Source organism: Periophthalmus magnuspinnatus, chromosome 1 (assembly GCF_009829125.3).
Source record: "Periophthalmus magnuspinnatus isolate fPerMag1 chromosome 1, fPerMag1.2.pri, whole genome shotgun sequence".
NCBI classification, from domain to species: domain Eukaryota; kingdom Metazoa; phylum Chordata; class Actinopteri; order Gobiiformes; family Gobiidae; genus Periophthalmus; species Periophthalmus magnuspinnatus.
In genome coordinates, this window is record NC_047126.1 from 3,077,989 (window position 1) to 3,098,337 (window position 20,349).

Here is a 20,349-nt window from a genome sequence, read left to right on the forward strand (position 1 = left end):
TCAACAAATGTTTGGGGGCCCGGGGCAAGAAAAGAAACACACACGGGCCCCTCTGATATAAATGAATAGAAAGAAGGTCCAATTCTGGGCCGTTAAGATCCTGGGACAACAGACCCTTCATCACACCTGATACTCACAGACTGTTTATGTAACTGGACATACCTAAAGTTCCACATTTCTAATAGGAAGTGATCATAGGCGCAACTCTGACTCCAGTTCACTTCCTATTGAAAAACAATCAGCCCTTTTTCCATCACTGCTGCTGTCAGACTCGTCATTTTGGTCTTAAATGTTCGTATTAATCCTCTACATGATCCTGGGGTTTTTATTTCACTTTTGTGTTTGTAAATCAAGATATGAACATTAAAAACAGACAAATCAGGTCCTTCTTTCCCCGAGGTCGCTCCTGTTAGCGTTAGCAACAGGTTTGATTGATTGATGCCAAACCAGCGGTGCAGGAATTGGCGTTACCTTCAACATCCTCGCTCCTGATTGGTTCTTTAGTTGCTATGATACTCGCGGTCAGAATCCCAAATACAGAAATCGACTCCAAATTAGCCGCTATAACTGTTAGCCTCGATTAGCTTCATTTTCGACTGGAGCTGAGCGCTGTGGTGACGTAACGCTCGCTCAGTCACTTCTTTACGCAGTATTTACGGTCATACTTCATAGTACATCCGCAGTACTTTTCTCTGGTTGAGCAGTAAACCTTAGAAAGTTGATGCTGCGTTATCGTTTTTTTCCATTCGTCTTATCAGTCGCCGTTAAACTCTCGACCGTTTCCATCTGATGTCCAAAAACAACGTCACAAATCATTAACATAAAGGTCCCAGGACAGAGCTTAGGACTTGTAAACTTTATGATGGCTCTACATGTTTTTTATGAAGGACTTTGAACCAGGAAGTTTGAAACGTGGTGTCAGTGACGATACGGGAATGACCTCCTCCTCCTCCTCCTCCTCCTCCTCCTGACCTGGACTCGTGAGCAGATAAAGAGACCTGACGACCCGGGCGGAGAGCCAGACTCCTCACTGACCTCCTCGGACACTCTCTGCAGGTAAAACACTCGCTGCTCACATGGGTTTGGGTCAAAATGTCATCGTTGAGACATGTATACGGAACCTTTAAGTGGATTCAAACCAGATTAAGTCTAAATGGTCAAGATTTTGTGAGGCTAAAACTCAAGTGACAAATTCAAAATGAAAAAAAAAAAAAGATCTTAAACTTAAACTTCTCTCTGAACTCTTGTTTTTGTGGCTTTGTGTGGAATACTTCGGGCTGTTCTTTCCTGATCTACAGTTGTAAAAGATGCAGGTTTATGAGGTTTTTCAGCTACTGTCGGACGAACAGATAAGATAAGATTTATTTTAAGAATTATTATGAAACTGCTGCGTTTACAAAGAGTCTGTTCATTTTTACACAAATGTACAGATTTATAAGTGAATTATAAGTGTAAAAGGCTGAGCTCAGGCCTCTTCACTCGCTCAGAGAGACCCCAGGGACCGGACTACTGATAGTCCTGGTTTAGTCCTGGTTTAGTCCTGGTTTAGTCCTGGTTTAGTGCTGGTTTAGTCCTGGTTTAGTTCTGGTTTAGTCCAGGTTCTGTCCTGGTTTAGTCCTGCTATAATCCTGCTTTAGTTCTGCTTTAGTCCTGGTTTAGTCCTGGTTTAGTCCTTGTTTAGTCCTGGTTTAGTCCTGGTTTAGTCCTGCTTTAGTGCTGGTTTAGTGCTGCTTTAGTCCTGTTTTAGTCCTGGTTTAGTCCTGGTTTAGTCCTGTTTTAGTCCTGTTTAAGTCCTGGTTTAGTCCTGTTTAGTCCTGTTTAGTCCTGGTTTAGTCCTGTTTAGTCCTGCTTTAGTCCTGCTTTAGTCCTGCTTTAGTCCTGTTTAGTCCTGGTTTAGTCCTGTTTAGTCCTGGTTCAGTCCTGGTTTAGTCCTGGTTTAGTCCTGGTTTAGTCCTGGTTTAGGGACCGGCCTCCTGCTGATGCCCAGACTCAGGACTAAACCAGATCTAATGTTTTAATTCTGTTTTAATTTGTTGTGTTGTATTTTTTCGTGTTTTTATTGTGTTAAACTCTTTGTGCGACTCTGTGTTCACATTGTGTTGTATAAATATATAAATAATAATATAAATAAACTCATCTTGTGTAAATTGTGTCAATTCTCACAATTTTCACAAGAATAAGTCAAAAACATAGTTGAACCGAAACCTGTGCTGAGAGTAAACTCTGTGGAGCCTGGGCCCCTCTGCTCAAACCTCTCACTTTAGTTAATGTGTAACTTAAGTAAAGCTCGTCTGACCCGCGCTGGTGCGTTTGTGCGTTAGAGTCTGTGGAGTTTCCTCAGCGGTAAATCCCTCTCTACAAACTCTCCTCTTTTTTCATTCAGACTTTTGTTTTCCAGAGCTTGAATTTATCCTTCCAAGATGTGCTGTACGGGCTTCCTCAAGACGATGATGTTCGTCTTCAACGGCGTCATCTTTGTGAGTGCAGTTTTAACCTCGTCATGGTAACGGCTGTGTGATGTTCAAAGGCAGGTCTATGGAGGGGCGAGGTCTTTAAAGCGCTGGTCTGTGTTATAATGTTGTTTCCTCGTCACAAACAGACCTGGAGTTGTGTTTTGTTTCATTCACACATGTTTAACAAACAAACGCCGCAGATTTAGGGTGATTTTTTTCCTCTCAAACTGAAAAAAACACTCTGTTCCACCTCGTGATGTCATCATGTGGTAATACAGGAAGTGCTCCATTGTGTTTTTAAACTCCACACACCTTCATTTCTAGAGTTATTTGGATTATTTCAGCTCTCAAATTGCCCATCTCTGCTGTACTAAAGATAAAAGGAGCTGTTAACATGAAAATGACCACTTCATGACATCACAAGGTGGAACAGAGCATTTTGAGGTTTGTAGATGTAACAGACTAATAATAAAGTGTGACTCAAACATGTGTGAATGAAACAAAACACAACTCCAGGTGTGTTTTTGATGATTTAACAGCATTAGGACATGACTTAAAGCTCAGAACAGTCTCTTTTGTGTCAGGAGCTTTATCTTTATTTACTTTACTTTGTTTATTGTTCATTTGAATCTGTTTCATTACTGCGTCTGTTCACACCAAACAAAAGGGACAAAGTTCAACTTCTTCCTCATCAGTTTGAATAAACAAAATGTCAGTTTATTCCTGTTTTAGTTCTGGTTTAGACCTGGTTTAGTCCAGGTTTAGTTATGTTTTAGCCCTGGTTTAGTCCTGGTTTAGTCCAGTTTTAGTCCTGTTTTAGTCCTGGTTTAGTCCTGTTTTAGTCCTGGTTTAGTCCAGGTTTAGTCATATTTTAGTCATGGTTTAGTCCTGTTTTAGTCCTGGTTTAGTCCAGGTTTAGTCCAGGTTTAGTCCTGGTTTAGTCATGTTTTAGTCCTGTTTTAGCCCTGTTTTAGTCCAGTTTTAGTCCAGTTTTAGTCCCGTTTTAGTCCTGGTTTAGTCCAGTTTTAGTCCCGTTTTAGTCCTGGTTTAGTCCTGGTTTAGTCCTGGTTTAGTCCAGGTTTAGTCCTGGTTTAGTCCTGTTTTAGTCCAGGTTTAGTCCTGTTTTAGTCCTGTTTTAGTCCAGGTTTAGTCCAGGTTTAGTCCAGTTTTAGTCCAGTTTTAGTCCAGGTTTAGTCCAGGTTTAGTCCAGGTTTAGTCCAGTTTTAGTCCAGGTTTAGTCCTGTTTTAGTCCTGGTTTAGTCCAGGTTTAGTCCTGGTTTAGTCCTGTTTTAGTCCTGTTTTAGTCCAGGTTTAGTCCAGTTTTAGTCCAGGTTTAGCCCAGGTTTAGTCCTGTTTTAGTCCAGGTTTAGTCCTGTTTTAGTCCAGGTTTAGTCCAGGTTTAGTCCTGTTTTAGTCCAGTTTTAGTCCAGGTTTAGTCCTGTTTTAGTCCTGTTTTAGTCCAGGTTTAGTCCAGTTTTAGTCCTGTTTTAGTCCAGGTTTAGTCCTGTTTTAGTCCTGGTTTAGTCCAGGTTTAGTCCTGGTTTAGTCCTGTTTTAGTCCAGGTTTAGTCCTGTTTTAGTCCTGTTTTAGTCCAGGTTTAGTCCAGGTTTAGTCCAGTTTTAGTCCAGGTTTAGTCCAGGTTTAGTCCCTGTTTTAGTCCAGGTTTAGTCCTGTTTTAGTCCAGGTTTAGTCCTGTTTTAGTCCAGTTTTAGTCCAGGTTTAGTCCAGGTTTAGTCCTGTTTTAGTCCTGGTTTAGTCCTGGTTTAGTCCTGTTTTAGCCCTGGTTTAGTCCAGGTTTAGTCATGTTTTAGCCCTGGTTTAGTCCTGTTTTAGTCCTGGTTTAGTCATGTTTTAGCCCTGGTTTAGTCCTGTTTTAGTCCAGGTTTAGTCCTGTTTTAGTCCTGGTTTAGTCCTGGTTTAGTCATGTTTTAGTCCTGTTTTAGTCCAGTTTTAGTCCAGTTTTAGTCCAGGTTTAGTCCAGGTTTAGTCCTGTTTTAGTCCTGTTTTAGTCCAGTTTTAGTCCAGGTTTAGTCCAGGTTTAGTCCAGGTTTAGTCCCTGTTTTAGTCCTGGTTTAGTCCTGTTTTAGTCCAGGTTTAGTCCTGTTTTAGTCCAGTTTTAGTCCAGGTTTAGTCCAGGTTTAGTCCTGTTTTAGTCCTGGTTTAGTCCTGGTTTAGTCCTGTTTTAGCCCTGGTTTAGTCCAGGTTTAGTCATGTTTTAGCCCTGGTTTAGTCCTGTTTTAGTCCTGGTTTAGTCCTGGTTTAGTCATGTTTTAGCCCTGTTTTAGTCCAGGTTTAGTCCTGTTTTAGTCCTGGTTTAGTCCTGGTTTAGTCATGTTTTAGCCCTGTTTTAGTCCAGGTTTAGTCCAGGTTTAGTCCTGTTTTAGTCCTGGTTTAGCCCTGTTTTAGTCCAGGTTTAGTCCAGGTTTAGTCCTGTTTTAGTCCTGTTTTAGTCCAGTTTTAGTCCAGTTTTAGTCCAGGTTTAGTCCAGGTTTAGTCCTGTTTTAGTCCTGTTTTAGTCCAGTTTTAGTCCAGGTTTAGTCCAGGTTTAGTCCAGGTTTAGTCCAGGTTTAGTCCCTGTTTTAGTCCTGGTTTAGTCCTGTTTTAGTCCAGGTTTAGTCCTGTTTTAGTCCAGTTTTAGTCCAGGTTTAGTCCAGGTTTAGTCCTGTTTTAGTCCTGGTTTAGTCCTGGTTTAGTCCTGTTTTAGCCCTGGTTTAGTCCAGGTTTAGTCATGTTTTAGCCCTGGTTTAGTCCTGTTTTAGTCCTGGTTTAGTCCTGGTTTAGTCATGTTTTAGCCCTGTTTTAGTCCAGGTTTAGTCCTGTTTTAGTCCTGGTTTAGTCCTGGTTTAGTCATGTTTTAGCCCTGTTTTAGTCCAGGTTTAGTCCAGGTTTAGTCCAGGTTTAGTCCTGTTTTAGTCCTGGTTTAGCCCTGTTTTAGTCCAGGTTTAGTCCAGGTTTAGTCCTGTTTTAGTCCAGGTTTAGTCCTGTTTTAGTCCAGTTTTAGTCCAGTTTTAGTCCAGGTTTAGTCCTGTTTTAGTCCAGTTTTAGTCCAGGTTTAGTCCAGGTTTAGTCCAGGTTTAGTCCAGGTTTAGTCCCTGTTTTAGTCCAGGTTTAGTCCTGTTTTAGTCCAGGTTTAGTCCTGTTTTAGTCCAGTTTTAGTCCAGGTTTAGTCCAGGTTTAGTCCTGTTTTAGTCCTGGTTTAGTCCTGGTTTAGTCCTGTTTTAGCCCTGGTTTAGTCCAGGTTTAGTCATGTTTTAGCCCTGGTTTAGTCCTGTTTTAGTCCTGGTTTAGTCCTGGTTTAGTCATGTTTTAGCCCTGTTTTAGTCCAGGTTTAGTCCTGTTTTAGTCCAGGTTTAGTCCAGGTTTAGTCCTGTTTTAGTCCTGGTTTAGCCCTGTTTTAGTCCAGGTTTAGTCCTGTTTTAGTCCAGGTTTAGTCCTGTTTTAGTCCAGTTTTAGTCCAGTTTTAGTCCAGGTTTAGTCCTGTTTTAGTCCTGTTTTAGTCCAGTTTTAGTCCAGGTTTAGTCCAGGTTTAGTCCTGTTTTAGTCCTGTTTTAGTCCAGTTTTAGTCCAGGTTTAGTCCAGGTTTAGTCCAGGTTTAGTCCTGTTTTAGTCCTGTTTTAGTCCAGTTTTAGTCCAGGTTTAGTCCAGGTTTAGTCCAGGTTTAGTCCAGTTTTAGTCCTGTTTTAGTCCAGTTTTAGTCCTGTTTTACTCTTCATTTTAATCTCTGGTAAACTGTGATAACGTTGAACATTTGTAGTTTGTGAGTTTGTTTTGTTCTTCCTCAGAGAAACTCGAGCTCAGACTGAACCTGACCTGAGTCCACTCCTTTAGTCCAGTTATCATGTGTAAAAAGTAGTAAAAGTAAATAAAACCCCTGAATGTGTCCAAGCGTCTGCTGCTCGTGTTTTATATTAAAGATGAGAATGTTTGACCCGCACAGGCTTCATAAAATATTCTTCCAAGAACTTGAGCCATAACTCTCCTGGTCTCTGTGATGTTTACGGCCACGATAATAATCTACGACACTGTAAATGTCCAGGACCAGGAAGACGAACGAGGCAGGTCTTTGAACGCATCTGTCACTCTGTGTCCAAACGAGCAGCTTCAGGGGTGGAATCAAACCAAGTACGAGTATAAAAGTACTGGACTTTAGTAGGATTTGAAGTATCTGTACTTTACTTAAGTCGATGTAACAGTGGATACTTTTTATTTGGACTTTTTTTACTATTGATTCAGTTGTTTCTTTATCAAAATCACTACATTTGAAGATTTATACGACTCAAAATCAGCATGAAATACTTTTACTTTTTACTCTTTAAGTACATTTTTAAACCAGTACTCTGAAACTTTGAAGTAGATTTTTTTATGTGATGCTTTTACTTGTACTTGAGTATTTCTTTGCTCCTGTATCTGTACAAAGCTGTGTACTTCTTCCTGCACCACTGACGGACTTTTTAAAGCTCTGACGTCCCATAATCCCTCTGTTCTGATGTCGTGTGTGTTTTGTAGTTGGCAGGTGTCGCCATCTTGGGCGTGGGCATCTGGGTGCAGGTGGACAGCGGCTCGCTCACGTCCGTGGTGGAGAGCATACCTGGGGCGCCCCCCGGCCTGGACCAGCTCAGTAGTGTCAGCTACGTCCTCATCGCCGTGGGCGCCGTCCTGCTCGTCATCGGCTTCCTGGGCTGCTGTGGAGCCGTGAGGGAGAGCCGCTGTATGCTGCTCACGGTCAGTATGATATTTAAGTATTTACAGATTTATTATTATTATTATTATTATTATTACCTTATTAATTATTATTATTATTATTATTATTATTATTATTATTAATTTAATCATTTTTATTCATTCGTGAGCGACAGCCACTGTATACTGCTCACGGTCAGTATGATATTTATTTATTTATTTAAGTACTTACATATTTTTAAATAAATTAATTGATTATTATAATTATTTGTATTTATTTATAATTATTTAATTCATTTATTCAGTTATTTTTTTTATTATTAATTCTTCTTTTTATTCCATGAGGGAGAGCCGCTGTATGCCCCTCATAGTCAGTATATTTATTTATTTTTTATTAATTATTATTTGTTTGTTATTTATTTTATGTATTATTTTGTATTTTATGTATTATTATTATTATTATTATTATTATTTATTTTTTTAAAAATATTTTTATTTATGTATTTTTTATTTGCTCTTTTTATTCATGTAATATGGACAGGAGTTACATTAAAGTTACATTAGGATGTATTGCTTTAAATCTTTATAGCATAAGGGTCATTTTCAACCCCTTCCCATAGGGGGCTTTTAATTCAATTCAATTCAATACAAATTTATTTCTATAGCACATTTAAAACATTTCAGCTGCCCAAAATACTTCACATTAAAGTCAATGAAATACACATAAGACGATACGTGGGAAAAGAACAATAAAACACAAAGATGTCGTGTCTAGTGTTAAATACCAGGGAGAAGGGGGGGGGGGGGGGTCACCGTCTCGTCTTAAACTGTGTTAAAGACTGAGGGCGTCTGACAGGCAGAGGGCGCTAGTCCATAGTCCAAACCTCTGTCACCTCTGGGTTTTAAAGGATCTCCAGTCCAGAAAGTAATGTTCAAATTTGTACTTAAAAGCAAAGAGTTACATAAGACGTGACACAGACCCAAGGCATTTTGAACTTTATGTGAGCAGCTCTGGCTGCGCTTCAGACGCAGCTTCAGACTCAGCTTCAGTCCTGTTGAACACGTTTGGGTCTGGAGTTCTGTCGTATCTACCACAGGATTCCAGCAGAACAGTGTTTGGCGTTGGTCCTGACATGTGGGCACCGGGTAAACTTCCCAAAGTGTTTTCATTAAAGTTGAATCATTTTAAATTTTCATGTATCTTTGTGCGCACAGGGAGGGCACCAGAGTCTATTTTTCATGTTAAAATACAGAACAATACAAACAGAAACAAACAACAACAAAAAAATCCCACTTCGAAATGTCGTATCATAACTTTCCGAGGCCCAATTCGTCAAATGAACTGTTCGGAGTACCCTTCCATGTACCGTTCGAAGTACCCGTCCGACGAAGGGTACTCCTCTGTGCAGGTTCCTTTGTGTCGTAAACCAGCACTTACATTTAAACGTGTACTGCGTAGCGTTCTCCTTTTTTTTGCGGGGATATAGCAGTGCGCGAAACATGCTCGGACGCACGCTTCGGCTACGGTCAATCTCCACGGAAATGCAGGGCACTTTTTCGGCCGCGTTTGTCAGGTGCATGAAATGGGACAGCAGGAAGTTCCGTAAGTGGGCGAATTGGGACAAAGTCTAGGGAGGGTAAAGGGGGTAAAGGGCACAGTTTACCCCGGGCCCGCGCAGGGAGGGGCCCCTCACAAACTCTGTAATGTCCATTTTTCATTAAGCGACATGGAGGGTGGGCCCCCGAGACGATTTGTACCCAGGGCCCCCGAATTTAGAGCTACGCCCCTGCTTCCCTCTTATTTTTATTTTTACTACTTTCTACATTTGCTAAACACACAGAAGAGTCAAATCTATGAAGTAAAACCAGTGTGTTGATTGTGTATGTGTATTTTTATTACAAGTTTGTGCTTTAGACGCCAAACCTTGCACATTTTTATATGAGCAGTTTATTATTATTATTATTATTTTATTTTAATTTAAATGTCTTATATTACACAAAATGGACTCTAACTTTGTCATAACCAGCTCAAAATCAGCAGCTCGAAACAGTAACTATTTCTTTAACTATCTCCAACTTTTAATTTCATCTCACTAATACTGCGTTTTTTTCCAGTTTTATTTGTTGTTTTTTTTTTGTATTAATAGCGACTGGCGGAGCTGAGCGGAGAGTCGTACCCGTCTTTCTCAGCGCCGCGTCGGAATCTGTTGTTTGTTTATAAAATGAGCTATTTAAATAAAGATTTGGAGTTAATTAAAAAGCTACACAAGTAAATTGAACCGATTTAACTGTTCTTATCTGTTATTAGTGTTTGTTAATTAAATACTATTCTGGTAAACACAGAACGCGCGTGGTTAAGCGGCGGAGCTCGTGGCATGTCGATACGCGGGAGCTCAGTCGGTAGAGCGTTTGTCCATCGATCTGAAGGTTTTCGGTGCGATTCCCGCTCCAGTCGTTGCGTCCTTGGGCAAGACACTTAACCCAAGTCGCCCCAGTGTCCGTGTGAAAGTTCCCTTGACGTAAACTTCATCGATTTTGACTTTTTCCAATCTGTTTTCCTTCCAGTTCTTCAGTATCGTCCTCATCATCTTCATCATCGAGGTGGCGGGAGCGATCGTGCTGCTCGTTTTTGAAGATCTGGTGAGAGAATCCTCCAAAATAAACCAACAAACAAAACAAAAACTACGCTGTAATCTGATTCTCAACGCTACTTTACCGTTTTTCAGGTCCCAAAACTCCTTGAGGGTCTGGAGGACGAAGTGAGGAAGGACATCACGGAGAAGTACGGGACAGACGAGTCAGCTACTCAAATCTGGAACAACACGATGGAGCAGGTGTTTGGATTATTCTGGATTATTCTGGATTTTAAATCATCAAAAAACGATTATGTTTCTAAATAACGTGTGTTCTGCTTCAGTTCGAGTGCTGTGGTTTTATGAACTACACCGATTTCGATCAGTCGCCATTTGTCACGACGCGTAACACTTACCCGACGGCCTGCTGTAACGGCACCGAAATCCAGCAGGGGGAGTGCTCTAAGACTGGAGCAATGACATCGGTGTGTATCTTGGCGACCGCAGAGTAACGGTCGGTTTGTGGCGGCGGCGTAGGGTCAGTCTCATTGTCGTGTCCTTCACAGATGGTTCCTGGGTGTTATTGGAAGCTGCTGGACTTTATAAAAGAGAACGCCGTGATCGTCGCCGGCGTCGCTCTGGGAGTCGCTGCTCTAGAGGTAAAAATATCGAAACGCAAGTGTCGTAAAATGTCGCAGGTCACTACCACTGTTGGTTTTGTGTTTCCAGATCGCGGCGATGGTGGTGTCCATGGTCCTGTACAAAGACATCGGACGAAAGCGATAGTTTCTCCACAAACGAACGTGTTGTTTTTTGTATAAATCTGGATAAACTGTACATTTTATTTATGTTTGTAAATACGACGCACTGAAGCAGGTTTGTGATGAAGTGAGTCGCAAAAACACGAGCCGCTGTTCATGAAGAAGTGTGTGTGTGTGTGTAGGGGTGTGTGTGTGTGTGTGTGTGTGTAGCTTTAATGAAACTTGTCAAACTCTTTATAAATGATTCACAAAAACGATAAATAAACAGAATGATGATCTGAAGCTGATGTTTAGAATCGTGAGCTTCAGTGTTACATTAAATAAAACTGAACTTGTGTTTTTTTAACTGTTTTTTTACCTCATTAAATCAGATTAAACTCAAATCTAAACGTCTCTTTTGTCAAATCTTATGTGACTTTGTTACTGCAGACGGGACAGAAAAATAATAAACATTTAAACGTCTCAAAATGAAACTACAGCCTCGTAGAATCTTTTACTGAAGCTTTGGTCGACAGAACAGGACCTACAGTACACGGGATGTAGTACACGGGATATAGTACACGGGATATAGTACACGGGATACAGTACGCGGGATGTAGTACGCGGGATACAGTACACGGGATATAGTACGCGGGATACAGTACGCGGGATGTAGTACGCGGGATGTAGTACTTGGTCTATAGTACTTGGTCTATAGTACAGGGTCTATAGTACTTGATTTATTGTCTCTGATAAATCTTCTTCTTCTTCTTCTTCTTCTTCTTCTTCTTCTTCTTCTTCTTCTTCTTCTTCTTCTTCTTCTTCTTCTTCTTCTTCTTCTTCTTCTTCTTCTTCTTCTTCTTCTTCTTCTTCTTCTTCTTCTTCTTCTTCTTCTTCTTCTTCTTCTTCTTCTTCTTCTTCTTCTTCTTCTTCTTCTTCTTAATATGGATCCATAAACCAGAGTAATCTCCTTTTTTCCGTGCGCCCTCTGGTGGACACGGCCTAAACCAAACGCTGTTTACAGACGACTTAAACCCTCATCTGTAAACTGTAAAAACTCTTTATTAAAATGCAACGTGATTTATAATCCCACATAACACACACTTCAAATGGAGATATAAAGACGTAACTGCACTTCATGAAACACACAGTCATTTTTGTTTTATTTCTGTGTGAAAAATCTGAGCGTGTTTTTTTTTTTTTGCTTTTGGCCTGTTTCCTTTGATTTAACAATGAGGGAACCGTGACTTTTATGACGTAAGTGCCGCAGATGGATTTATGGGTGAAAATGTCAAATATTATTCATAAAAACAATAATACCTCAGACTGTGTTATTGCTGTGAAAAGTGTTCTCTGGGGAGTGTGTGTGAGTGTGTGTGAGTGTGTGTGAGTGTGTGTGAGTGTGTGTGAGTGTGTGTGAGTGTGTGTGAGTGTGTGGTGTGACGCACAGGGGAGTTCTCGTCATTTTGGGAGGACACGAAGAGGACGTGGGTCACAAAGACAAAGTCAAACAGGGTCTCATTGTTGAGCCGAGGAAGGGGCTCCCAGCAGCACCCACTGAGTGATCACGTCACGGGTGAGCACCTCCATTCAGACGCAATTGTGTAATAATGACACATGAAGGGACGGGCGGGACCAGGGCTGTGTGTGGGACGACAGCGTTTGCACAAAGACTGTAAAACCATCATCTTTACGGCACAACGCGACAAAAACACTCAGGATTCACGTGAACTTCAAACTATTTTATGTGCACTTCATTCAGGAAAGTGCAAGGAAAAGGGAAAAGTTACAGATGGGACTTTAGGCTCTTTTATGGGTCTAAATGAGCCGAATCTTTAGGGTCAGTCCCCAGTGTGAATCTGTAAAAACACAGACACATCACAGTTTGTTCTGATTTCTGTTACGTTCATGATCTAAAGTGACTCCTGTTTTATCTTTAATATAAAAAAGTCTCAGTCTGTGACAGTAAAGACAAATTCATGTGTTTGAATCACAGACAAAATGGTTCATGGCGACTTTTGAATAGAAACTGAGATTTATGTTTAAATGATTTGATTCTGGCTGAAGTGACCCCATGTCCCCACTGTGTCCCCTGTCCCAGCAGAGGTAAAACCAGGTCTAAACCAGGTCTAAACCAGGTCTAAACCAGGACTAAACCAGGGCAAAACCAGGTCTAAACCAGGACTAAACCAGGTCTAAACCAGGGCAAAACCAGGTCTAAACCAGGTCTAAACCAGGTCTAAACCAGGTCTAAACCAGGTCTAAACCAGGTCTAAACCAGGACTAAACCAGGTCTAAACCAGGGCAAAACCAGGTCTAAACCAGGTCTAAACCAGGTCTAAACCAGGTCTAAACCAGGACTAAACCAGGTCTAAACCAGGGCAAAACCAGGTCTAAACCAGGTCTAAACCAGGTCTAAACCAGGTCTAAACCAGGTCTATACCAGGACTAAACCAGGACTAAACCAGGTCTAAACCAGGGCAAAACCAGGTCTAAACCAGGTCTAAACCAGGTCTAAACCAGGTCTAAACCAGGTCTAAACCAGGTCTAAACCAGGACTAAACCAGGTCTAAACCAGGGCAAAACCAGGTCTAAACCAGGTCTAAACCAGGTCTAAACCAGGACTAAACCAGGACTAAACCAGGTCTAAACCAGGTCTAAACAAGGGCTAAACCAGGTCTAAACCAGGTCTAAACCAGGACTAAACTAGGACAAAACCAGGACTAAACCAGGACTAAACTAGGACAAAACCAGGACTAAACCAGGACTAAACCAGGACTAAACCAGGTCTAAACCAGGACTAAACCAGGACTAAACCAGGACTAAACCAGGTCTGTCCCACTGTACCCTATAGACACAAACATTCCCAAAATAAGCCGCCCGGGAATAATAAAATTCAAACTTTACTCTGTTTTGTTTAGTTTCTTCAGCAGTGAAACTTTCATGGATTCACTGATTTAAAAACCTTTAACTTAAAGACTTTCCAACATTTGTGTCAAAGTTTTGCCTTAATCGTATAATCAGGAGCAGGTCTGTGCGTCGGGCTGACGTCCATTAGAGCTTCACTTGTGAAAACAAAAGCCACAATTAGACTGAGTTGATTCCAGTGTTGTTTTATGGACATGTTAAAAAACCCACCTTAATAAAAGTGTGATCCTCTGAGTCTGGCTCTGATCCTCTACCTGGCCTTCCAAACTGGCTGGATGCGTAGTGCACTGTGGGAAAAGCGACACCTTCTCTGCATTAAAACCCAGGTGAGAATTGGCAGTTTGCTATTTAAGCTCTCCCACTCTCTCTGTGACAGCACGACAGCAAGGTCTCCATTTGGAACCCTGAACCAGAAAAACACAACTTACATTTAAAAACGTTTTCTTCTCGCATTATTCCAAAACATGCCGTCGCTTTTTACCCTTGCGTTTTTGTCACTCACGACAGTCGTTACGCCGATCCCTCAGCACCTTTTGGACGGCCTGCGTAAGGGGCACGGGCCGGACTTGGAGGCATCAGGCGGAGGTTCAGACGATCCCGTCCAGGGAGTGGTGAGGGTGGTGCAGCTGGACCGTCGCGCTTTGATCCAGTCGGGGTTCTTCAGGCGAGGACTGAGCTCCAGGAGAACGCCCTCTCTGAGCTCCAGACCAGCCCCGCCGGCCTTCCTCTCCCAGGGTCGCCCCGGTTCGGTCGGGGCCCTGAAGACGGCGACGTACCCGACGGACAACCTGCATCCGAAAGTCGTTTCCGCCGCAGAAACGAGGAGGAGGCTGGGGCTGCAGATGTGGCAGAGAGTGACGGAGAAAGGAGAGAAGGTGAGAGTGACACTGCCCGCGGCGCTGAAGGACTCCAAACAGACGTGCACCGCGGTCCCCTTTACTCAGGTAAGAAAAAACATTATTATTTTTATTATTCGACATTCCGGAGTCGACAAAGCGGTCTGTTTTCCCGGGTCGCTAGGTCTGAACGCCCCAGAACTGTACTTTTTTTCCTATTAATTTGTATTAGGGGGGCCCGTGTGTCGCTTCATGCCCTGGGCCCCCAAATTTCTGTTGACGGCCCTGGATATGATAGATATGCACAGTGATTATGAAGTTATGAGATTAAGCTTTAAATATGTGTGTGATTAATCTAATTTCGCAGTGTTTGAGGCAAAAAAATGCAAAAAAAAGCCCAAACGAATGTAAAAATTTGTCGTATTTTATTTAATTTTACTTTGCGTACCGACCACAAAAGTTACGCTAAAAATACCTCGAGAAACTACGGCGATGTTCCTATGTTTCGCTGATTTCTGATTCTTTTTGTGCATGAAAAAACCACGCCAAAAATCAGTTGAAATCACCGCGTTTTCTGATCACTCCAGTCCTCTGATTTTGAGCGGCCAAATGCGCTCGTTGTCAGAATACTGTTAGCCATTTGGTTTGGATCAGTGATGCTAAACGGATTACCGGCGTTTGTCTTTTCACTGTTAATTTTGGCTAATTTAGGAGTTTCATTTCATATGTAAATTCGACCTCGCACGTTTCAACCTTTTGCTTCTCAGGCTGAAGTCGGACTCGTTCTGAACCGTGATAAACGCAGTGATAACCCAATAAACGGCTCCGTGCGCAGGGACGTTAGCTAAACTCGCGGGGTCTCAAAGCGTATGCTAACTTTGATTTAACAACATAAATTTCAGATTAATTTAAATAGCGTCTGCCTCATTGTTTTTTATCTGTAGATTTCTTCTTCTTCTTCAGTTCGCCGTGTTGTTTTAATGATTATTGTGCCTCAAAATTAGCATTAGCGTTAGCATTGACGCACAAACATCTCTCGTTCTAGTGTCGTTTTCATTTTATTTGTGTAGTTTTAAAGATGTTTTCAGTGACATCCGCTCCCTGTCCACTGTCTGACCCGAACCCTCTGACCTCTGACCCCTGACCCCTGCAGCTCCCTGTCCACTGCCTCATCTTCAAATATTTACTCATTTTAGCGAGACTCAAAAAAACCGTCATAGAGATAAAAGTTGTAAGAGTGAAAGTGATCGCAGACGAGGTAAAGAGTAAAAATAAGTTTATCTCAGCAGCAGGTACATGTGTTTATACCACAAACGAGACTCCAGTACTTCTACTTCAGAGAAAGTACTTTCTATAAAAGGTTAAACTACATTTACATACAGACAGTACAACGTCACAAATGGGTCGACCCTGAACTGTTGCCTGAAGAAGAACACATCACTGAAAACATGGACTAAACCAGGACTAAACCAGGACTAAACCAGGACTAAACCAGGACTGAACCGGGACTAAACCGGGACTAAACCGGGACTAAACCGGGACTAAACCGGGACTGAACCAGGACTAAACCAGGACTAAACCGGGACTAAACCAGGATTAAACCGGGACTAAACCGGGTCTAAACTAGGATTAAACCAGGTCTAAACCAGATCTAAACCCAGGCTAAACCAGGACTAAACCAGAACTAAACCAGGTCTAAACCAGGACTAAACCAGGACTACACCAGGACTAAACCAGGACTACACCAGGACTAAACCAGGACTACACCAGGACTAAACCAGGACTAAACCAGGACTAAACCAGGACTAAACCAGGACTAAACCAGGTCTACACCAGGACTAAACCAGGTCTAAACCAGGACTAAACCAGGACTAAACCAGGACTAAACCAGGACTAAACCAGGTCTGTCCCACTGTACCCTATAGACACAAACATTCCCAAAATAAGCCGCCCGGAAATAATAAAATTCAAACTTTACTCTGTTTTGTTTAGTTTCTTCAGCAGTGAAACTTTCATGGATTCACTGATTTAAAAACCTTTAACTTAAAGACTTTCCAACATTTGTGTCAAAGTTTTGCCTTAATCGTATAATCAGGAGCAGGTCTGTGCGTCGGGCTGACGTCCATTAGAGCTTCACTTATTCTTTATTTGTCAGGGCTCGAGCACAAATGCATTAATCTGACAAAAGAAAAAAATGATTTGTGTCAGATTTAGCTCCTGCTGTTTTCCCTCTGCAGTGAACACACATTAAAACACACATTAAAACACACATTAAAACACACATTTCAAAACAATTATATTATAAGACGATCAGTTCATCATTAAAATTAACAGGAAAATACAACAAAATGTCCCCGTGTCCAGTATATGATGTTTCCTTCAGTCCAAACACATAAAAAAAATCATTATGTGCAGGTTTTTACGGTGAGACAGAACAAATTAACTAAACTGATGTGGACACGTGATGATTTAAAATGTACTTTTTCAAATTTCTAGTAAAATTATTTAAATCTACAGACGATTTCAGAGTCTGGAGCTGATAAAAGAAGAAAAGACTGCGAAAAGACCAAGAATCTCCCTGGTTTATCGTTTATTTATTCTAAAAATAACCCACAATAGTCGAAATTTGCGAAGTATCAGCTTTATTTTTACAATTATTCTATATGTTTTTTGCTGTAAAACCCCTCACCACACACTTTATACACTTTATACACTTTTCTCACACATTTTCTCACATTTCTCTCTTGTCTCAGGTGTATTTCATAGTTCGTCTCATCGCACGTCTTCGTCCTTTGGTCCAACATTTATGTCAATTTGCCTAAAACAGGAGACACGGCACAGAGGAGACTGAAGGACAATGGTCTACAGTCCCTTAGCCAATCAGGACACGGGACACAATGGTCTACAGTCCCTTAGCCAATCAGGACGCAGGACACAATGGTCTACAGTCCCTTAGCCAATCAGGACGCAGGACACAATGGTCTACAGTCCCTTAGCCAATCAGGACGCAGGACACAATGGTCTACAGTCCCTTAGCCAATCAGGACGCAGGACACAATGGTCTACAGTCCCTTAGCCAATCAGGACACAGGACACAATGGTCTACAGTCCCTTAGCCAATCAGGACGCAGGACACAATGGTCTACAGTCCCTTAGCCAATCAGGACGCAGGACACAATGCAGAGGATCGAGTGGATTGAGGAGTTTGTTCGGAAGAAATTTAGCATTTTTACGGAGAAACAAGTTCACCTCGAAGTTTGAGACGCACAATTTTCAACACAAGGTTTAAGAGTAAAGTATTAAAAGTAAAAATCGTGCTTTCAAAAGTGAACAGGAAGTAGGAGTCTTCATGTTTTATTCTATTTCCTGTGTCACTGTAGATTCTGTTCTCGTTCTGTTCCCGTAGAGCGTGACGTCCGACGGCTGCGACGCCGCGACCCTCCACAACAAACTGTGCTTCGGCCAGTGCAGCTCCATGTTCATCCCGGAGGACGAGCTCTCCGGCGGGACGTCCCATCACCAGAGGACCTCCTGCTCCCGCTGCGCCCCGTCCAGGGTCCACACGGTCGCCGTCCCGCTCCGCTGCGGGGCCCGAGGCGTCAGGGAGAAGAGGGTGATGGTGGTGGAGGAGTGTAAATGTGAAACGGGACGAGAGGAGAGGGCCACAGTGGGGTCCATGCGTCTGTAACAGCAGCAGGAAACTGGGGAGTCGATGTGGGGGAGGGGGGGTTAAGGGGCCCCGTTTGAGGGTCCAGGGCCCCCAAGATCTCTGTGGACGGGCCCCCAGATCTCTGTGGACGGGCCTGCTGAAGACTTTTATGGTTTGAAAGTTCAGGTGTTTGGTCTGAAACTTTTTTAATCCAGTGTGATGTCATTGTTTTGCCTGAAATGTTCTGCAAAAAGGCATAAAATCTCCATGGAGACGAGGAAGTGACCGCACCAAACCAAATATTTTTAAAGTACTGGGAGACTCCCTCAAAACTCGACATTTAGTCCAGGGGCGGGACTTAACATTCATATTGTAACCATGGCAACCAGCTTTCGAACTGTTTTTTCCTATTTACTTGTTTAAAAGTGTAAAAACTGAGTTTTGACTCGACAAAGATTCATTTAGACCTAAAATTATGTCAAAAACACAAACCAGCTCCACTTTCATGCATCATTTTCCCCCAAACACAGCGACGCCAAAAAACTGTCACTTTGCATCAGTGACTCATGTTTAGACCTGGTTTAGTCCTTGTTTAGTCCTGGTTTAGACCTGGTTTAGTCCTGGTTTAGTCCTGGTTTAGTCCTGGTTTAGACCTGGTTTAGTCCGAGTTTAGTCCTAGTTTAATCCTGGATTAGACCTGGTTTAGTCCGAGTTTAGTCCAAATTTAGTCCTATTTTAATCCTGGTTTAGTCCTGGTTTAGACCTGGTTTAGACCTGATTTAGTCCGAGTTTAGTCCTAGTTTAGTCTTGGATTAGACCTGGTTAAATCTTGGATTGGTCCTGGTTTAGACCTGGTTTAGACCTGGTTTAGTCCTGGTTTAGACCTGGTTTAGTCCTGGTTTAGACCTGGTTTAGTCCTGGTTTAGTCCTGGTTTAGACCTGGTTTAGTCCTGGTTTAGTCCTGGTTTAGTCCTGGTTTAGACCTGGTTTAGACCTGGTTTAGTCCTGGTTTAGTCCTGGTTTAGACCTGGTTTAGACCTGGTTTAGACCTGGTTTAGACCTGGTTTAGTCCTGGTTTAGACCTGGTTTAGTCCTGGTTTAGACCTGGTTTAGACCTGGTTTAGACCTGGTTTAGACCTGGTTTAGACCTGGTTTAGACCTGGTTTAGACCTGGTTTAGTCCTGGTTTAGTCCTGATATTTTCAGAGTCGGTTTAACTTCAGGTTTAGAATCATGTAAGTTTATTTTTTTGGGACAGTTTTGCCGACCGGGTCTTTACCAAACTGAGCTGTAATTTTTAGACTAATATAAATAAATAAATAAAGGCAATATAAATAAAAGAGACAGTTAACACATCACACAGAGATTATTTTTATCTTTGATTGACATGGCACCGCCCCCGAATGAAATGCCGAGTTTTTAGCGAGTTCCGTAAACACTGTGGAACATTCCTGCTAATACAAAAACACTATTATTTTTTATTTTATTTTAACAGATTTGTTTTCCAGACCAAGGTTTAGTTTGTTTTCACCCCTGACAGTTTGGACTGCTCACTAGCGCTCTTCCTCACAGTGGTCACGTGATGTTACTGCGACGTGTCCACTCAGTTGATTCAAACAGGTTTTAGCGGCGGACGCAGGACGACGGCGCCATCTGCAGTCCGACGTCTTCAGGACAATATCCCAGGTGTGAGAGAGTAAAAAAGCCCCTTCATCCCGGTTTAAAATGAGCAATCGAAACTGAAAATAGACAAAAACAAACTAAACCCTGGTCTCATTTTCCAGACTGAGGCGTCCCCCTGTCATGAGACAAAGTATTGTTTAATTTATTGTGTAATTTCTTTAAACACACTAACAGTTTGTGTTCGTCCGTGTGACTCTGGTGACGTTTCCACCGTGAATCAGCGACAAACTGACCTCTGTTTTGGTCATAATGTTTTAGTTCATACTGGACTTCATGATAAAGACATGTTTAGATTTTTTTCCTAAACAGAAATTAAAACTGAAGTGAAAAACTAGTCTGAGTCTTTTTTGTGTGTGGGAGGGCGAAGGGGTCTGCTGTCCCGGGCCCCAGATTTGGACGTCTTCCTATTCATTTATATTAAAGGGGCCCTGCAGAGAACTATGAAAATGTTTTATTTAATGGGGCTGGATTACGTCGAATAAAAGGCACATTTTGACACTTTTTTGCACTAATACATCTACAATTTTTCGATATTTACAGGTTTAACTTCTTGTATTAACTTTTTTTTATATATATATTTGAATTCTCAGCGTCAAGTGTGTGTGTGTTTCTTAAAGAGTCCGCGTTAAACTGTTTTTTCATCTGTTTTACTGTTGTTTCCTCATCACAAACAGACCTGGAGTTGTGTTTTGTTCTCCTCTCAAACTGTAAACACTCTGTTCCACCTCGTGATGTCATCGTGTGGTAAAACAGGAAGTGCTCCGCTGTGTTTTTAAACTCCACACACCTTCATTTCTAGAATCATTTT

At 41.9% G+C, this 20,349-nt stretch overlaps 2 protein-coding genes across 2 annotated transcripts; both read left to right on the plus strand.

The window, feature by feature from the left end:
* Window positions 1–986: 986 nt before the first annotated feature.
* LOC117379362 (tetraspanin-1-like) lies at window positions 987–10,929 on the plus strand. The gene is made up of 8 exons (XM_033976068.2): window positions 987–1,056; window positions 2,399–2,477; window positions 6,960–7,175; window positions 9,699–9,773; window positions 9,860–9,967; window positions 10,051–10,191; window positions 10,273–10,365; window positions 10,436–10,929. The coding sequence occupies exons 2-8, from the start codon at window positions 2,421–2,423 to the stop codon at window positions 10,490–10,492; spliced, it is 747 nt and encodes a 248-aa protein (XP_033831959.1). The 5' UTR covers window positions 987–1,056; window positions 2,399–2,420; the 3' UTR covers window positions 10,493–10,929.
* A 2,909-nt stretch (window positions 10,930–13,838) lies between these two features.
* dand5 (DAN domain family, member 5) lies at window positions 13,839–17,898 on the plus strand. The gene is made up of 2 exons (XM_033976023.2): window positions 13,839–14,318; window positions 17,617–17,898. The coding sequence occupies exons 1-2, from the start codon at window positions 13,839–13,841 to the stop codon at window positions 17,896–17,898; spliced, it is 762 nt and encodes a 253-aa protein (XP_033831914.1).
* The last annotated feature ends 2,451 nt before the right edge of the window (window positions 17,899–20,349 follow it).

Bases quoted from the DNA above. Each gene is read 5' to 3' on its own strand.
- dand5 (XM_033976023.2), top strand. From the start codon at position 13,839: ATGCCGTCGCTTTTTACCCTTGCGTTTTTGTCACTCACGACAGTCGTT. The intron at 14,319-17,616 runs GTAAGAAAAAAC...CTGTTCCCGTAG, and splicing joins CCGCGGTCCCCTTTACTCAG to AGCGTGACGTCCGACGGCTG.
- LOC117379362 (XM_033976068.2), top strand. From the start codon at position 2,421: ATGTGCTGTACGGGCTTCCTCAAGACGATGATGTTCGTCTTCAACGGC. The intron at 9,774-9,859 runs GTGAGAGAATCC...ACCGTTTTTCAG, and splicing joins TGCTCGTTTTTGAAGATCTG to GTCCCAAAACTCCTTGAGGG. The intron at 9,968-10,050 runs GTGTTTGGATTA...GTTCTGCTTCAG, and splicing joins GGAACAACACGATGGAGCAG to TTCGAGTGCTGTGGTTTTAT.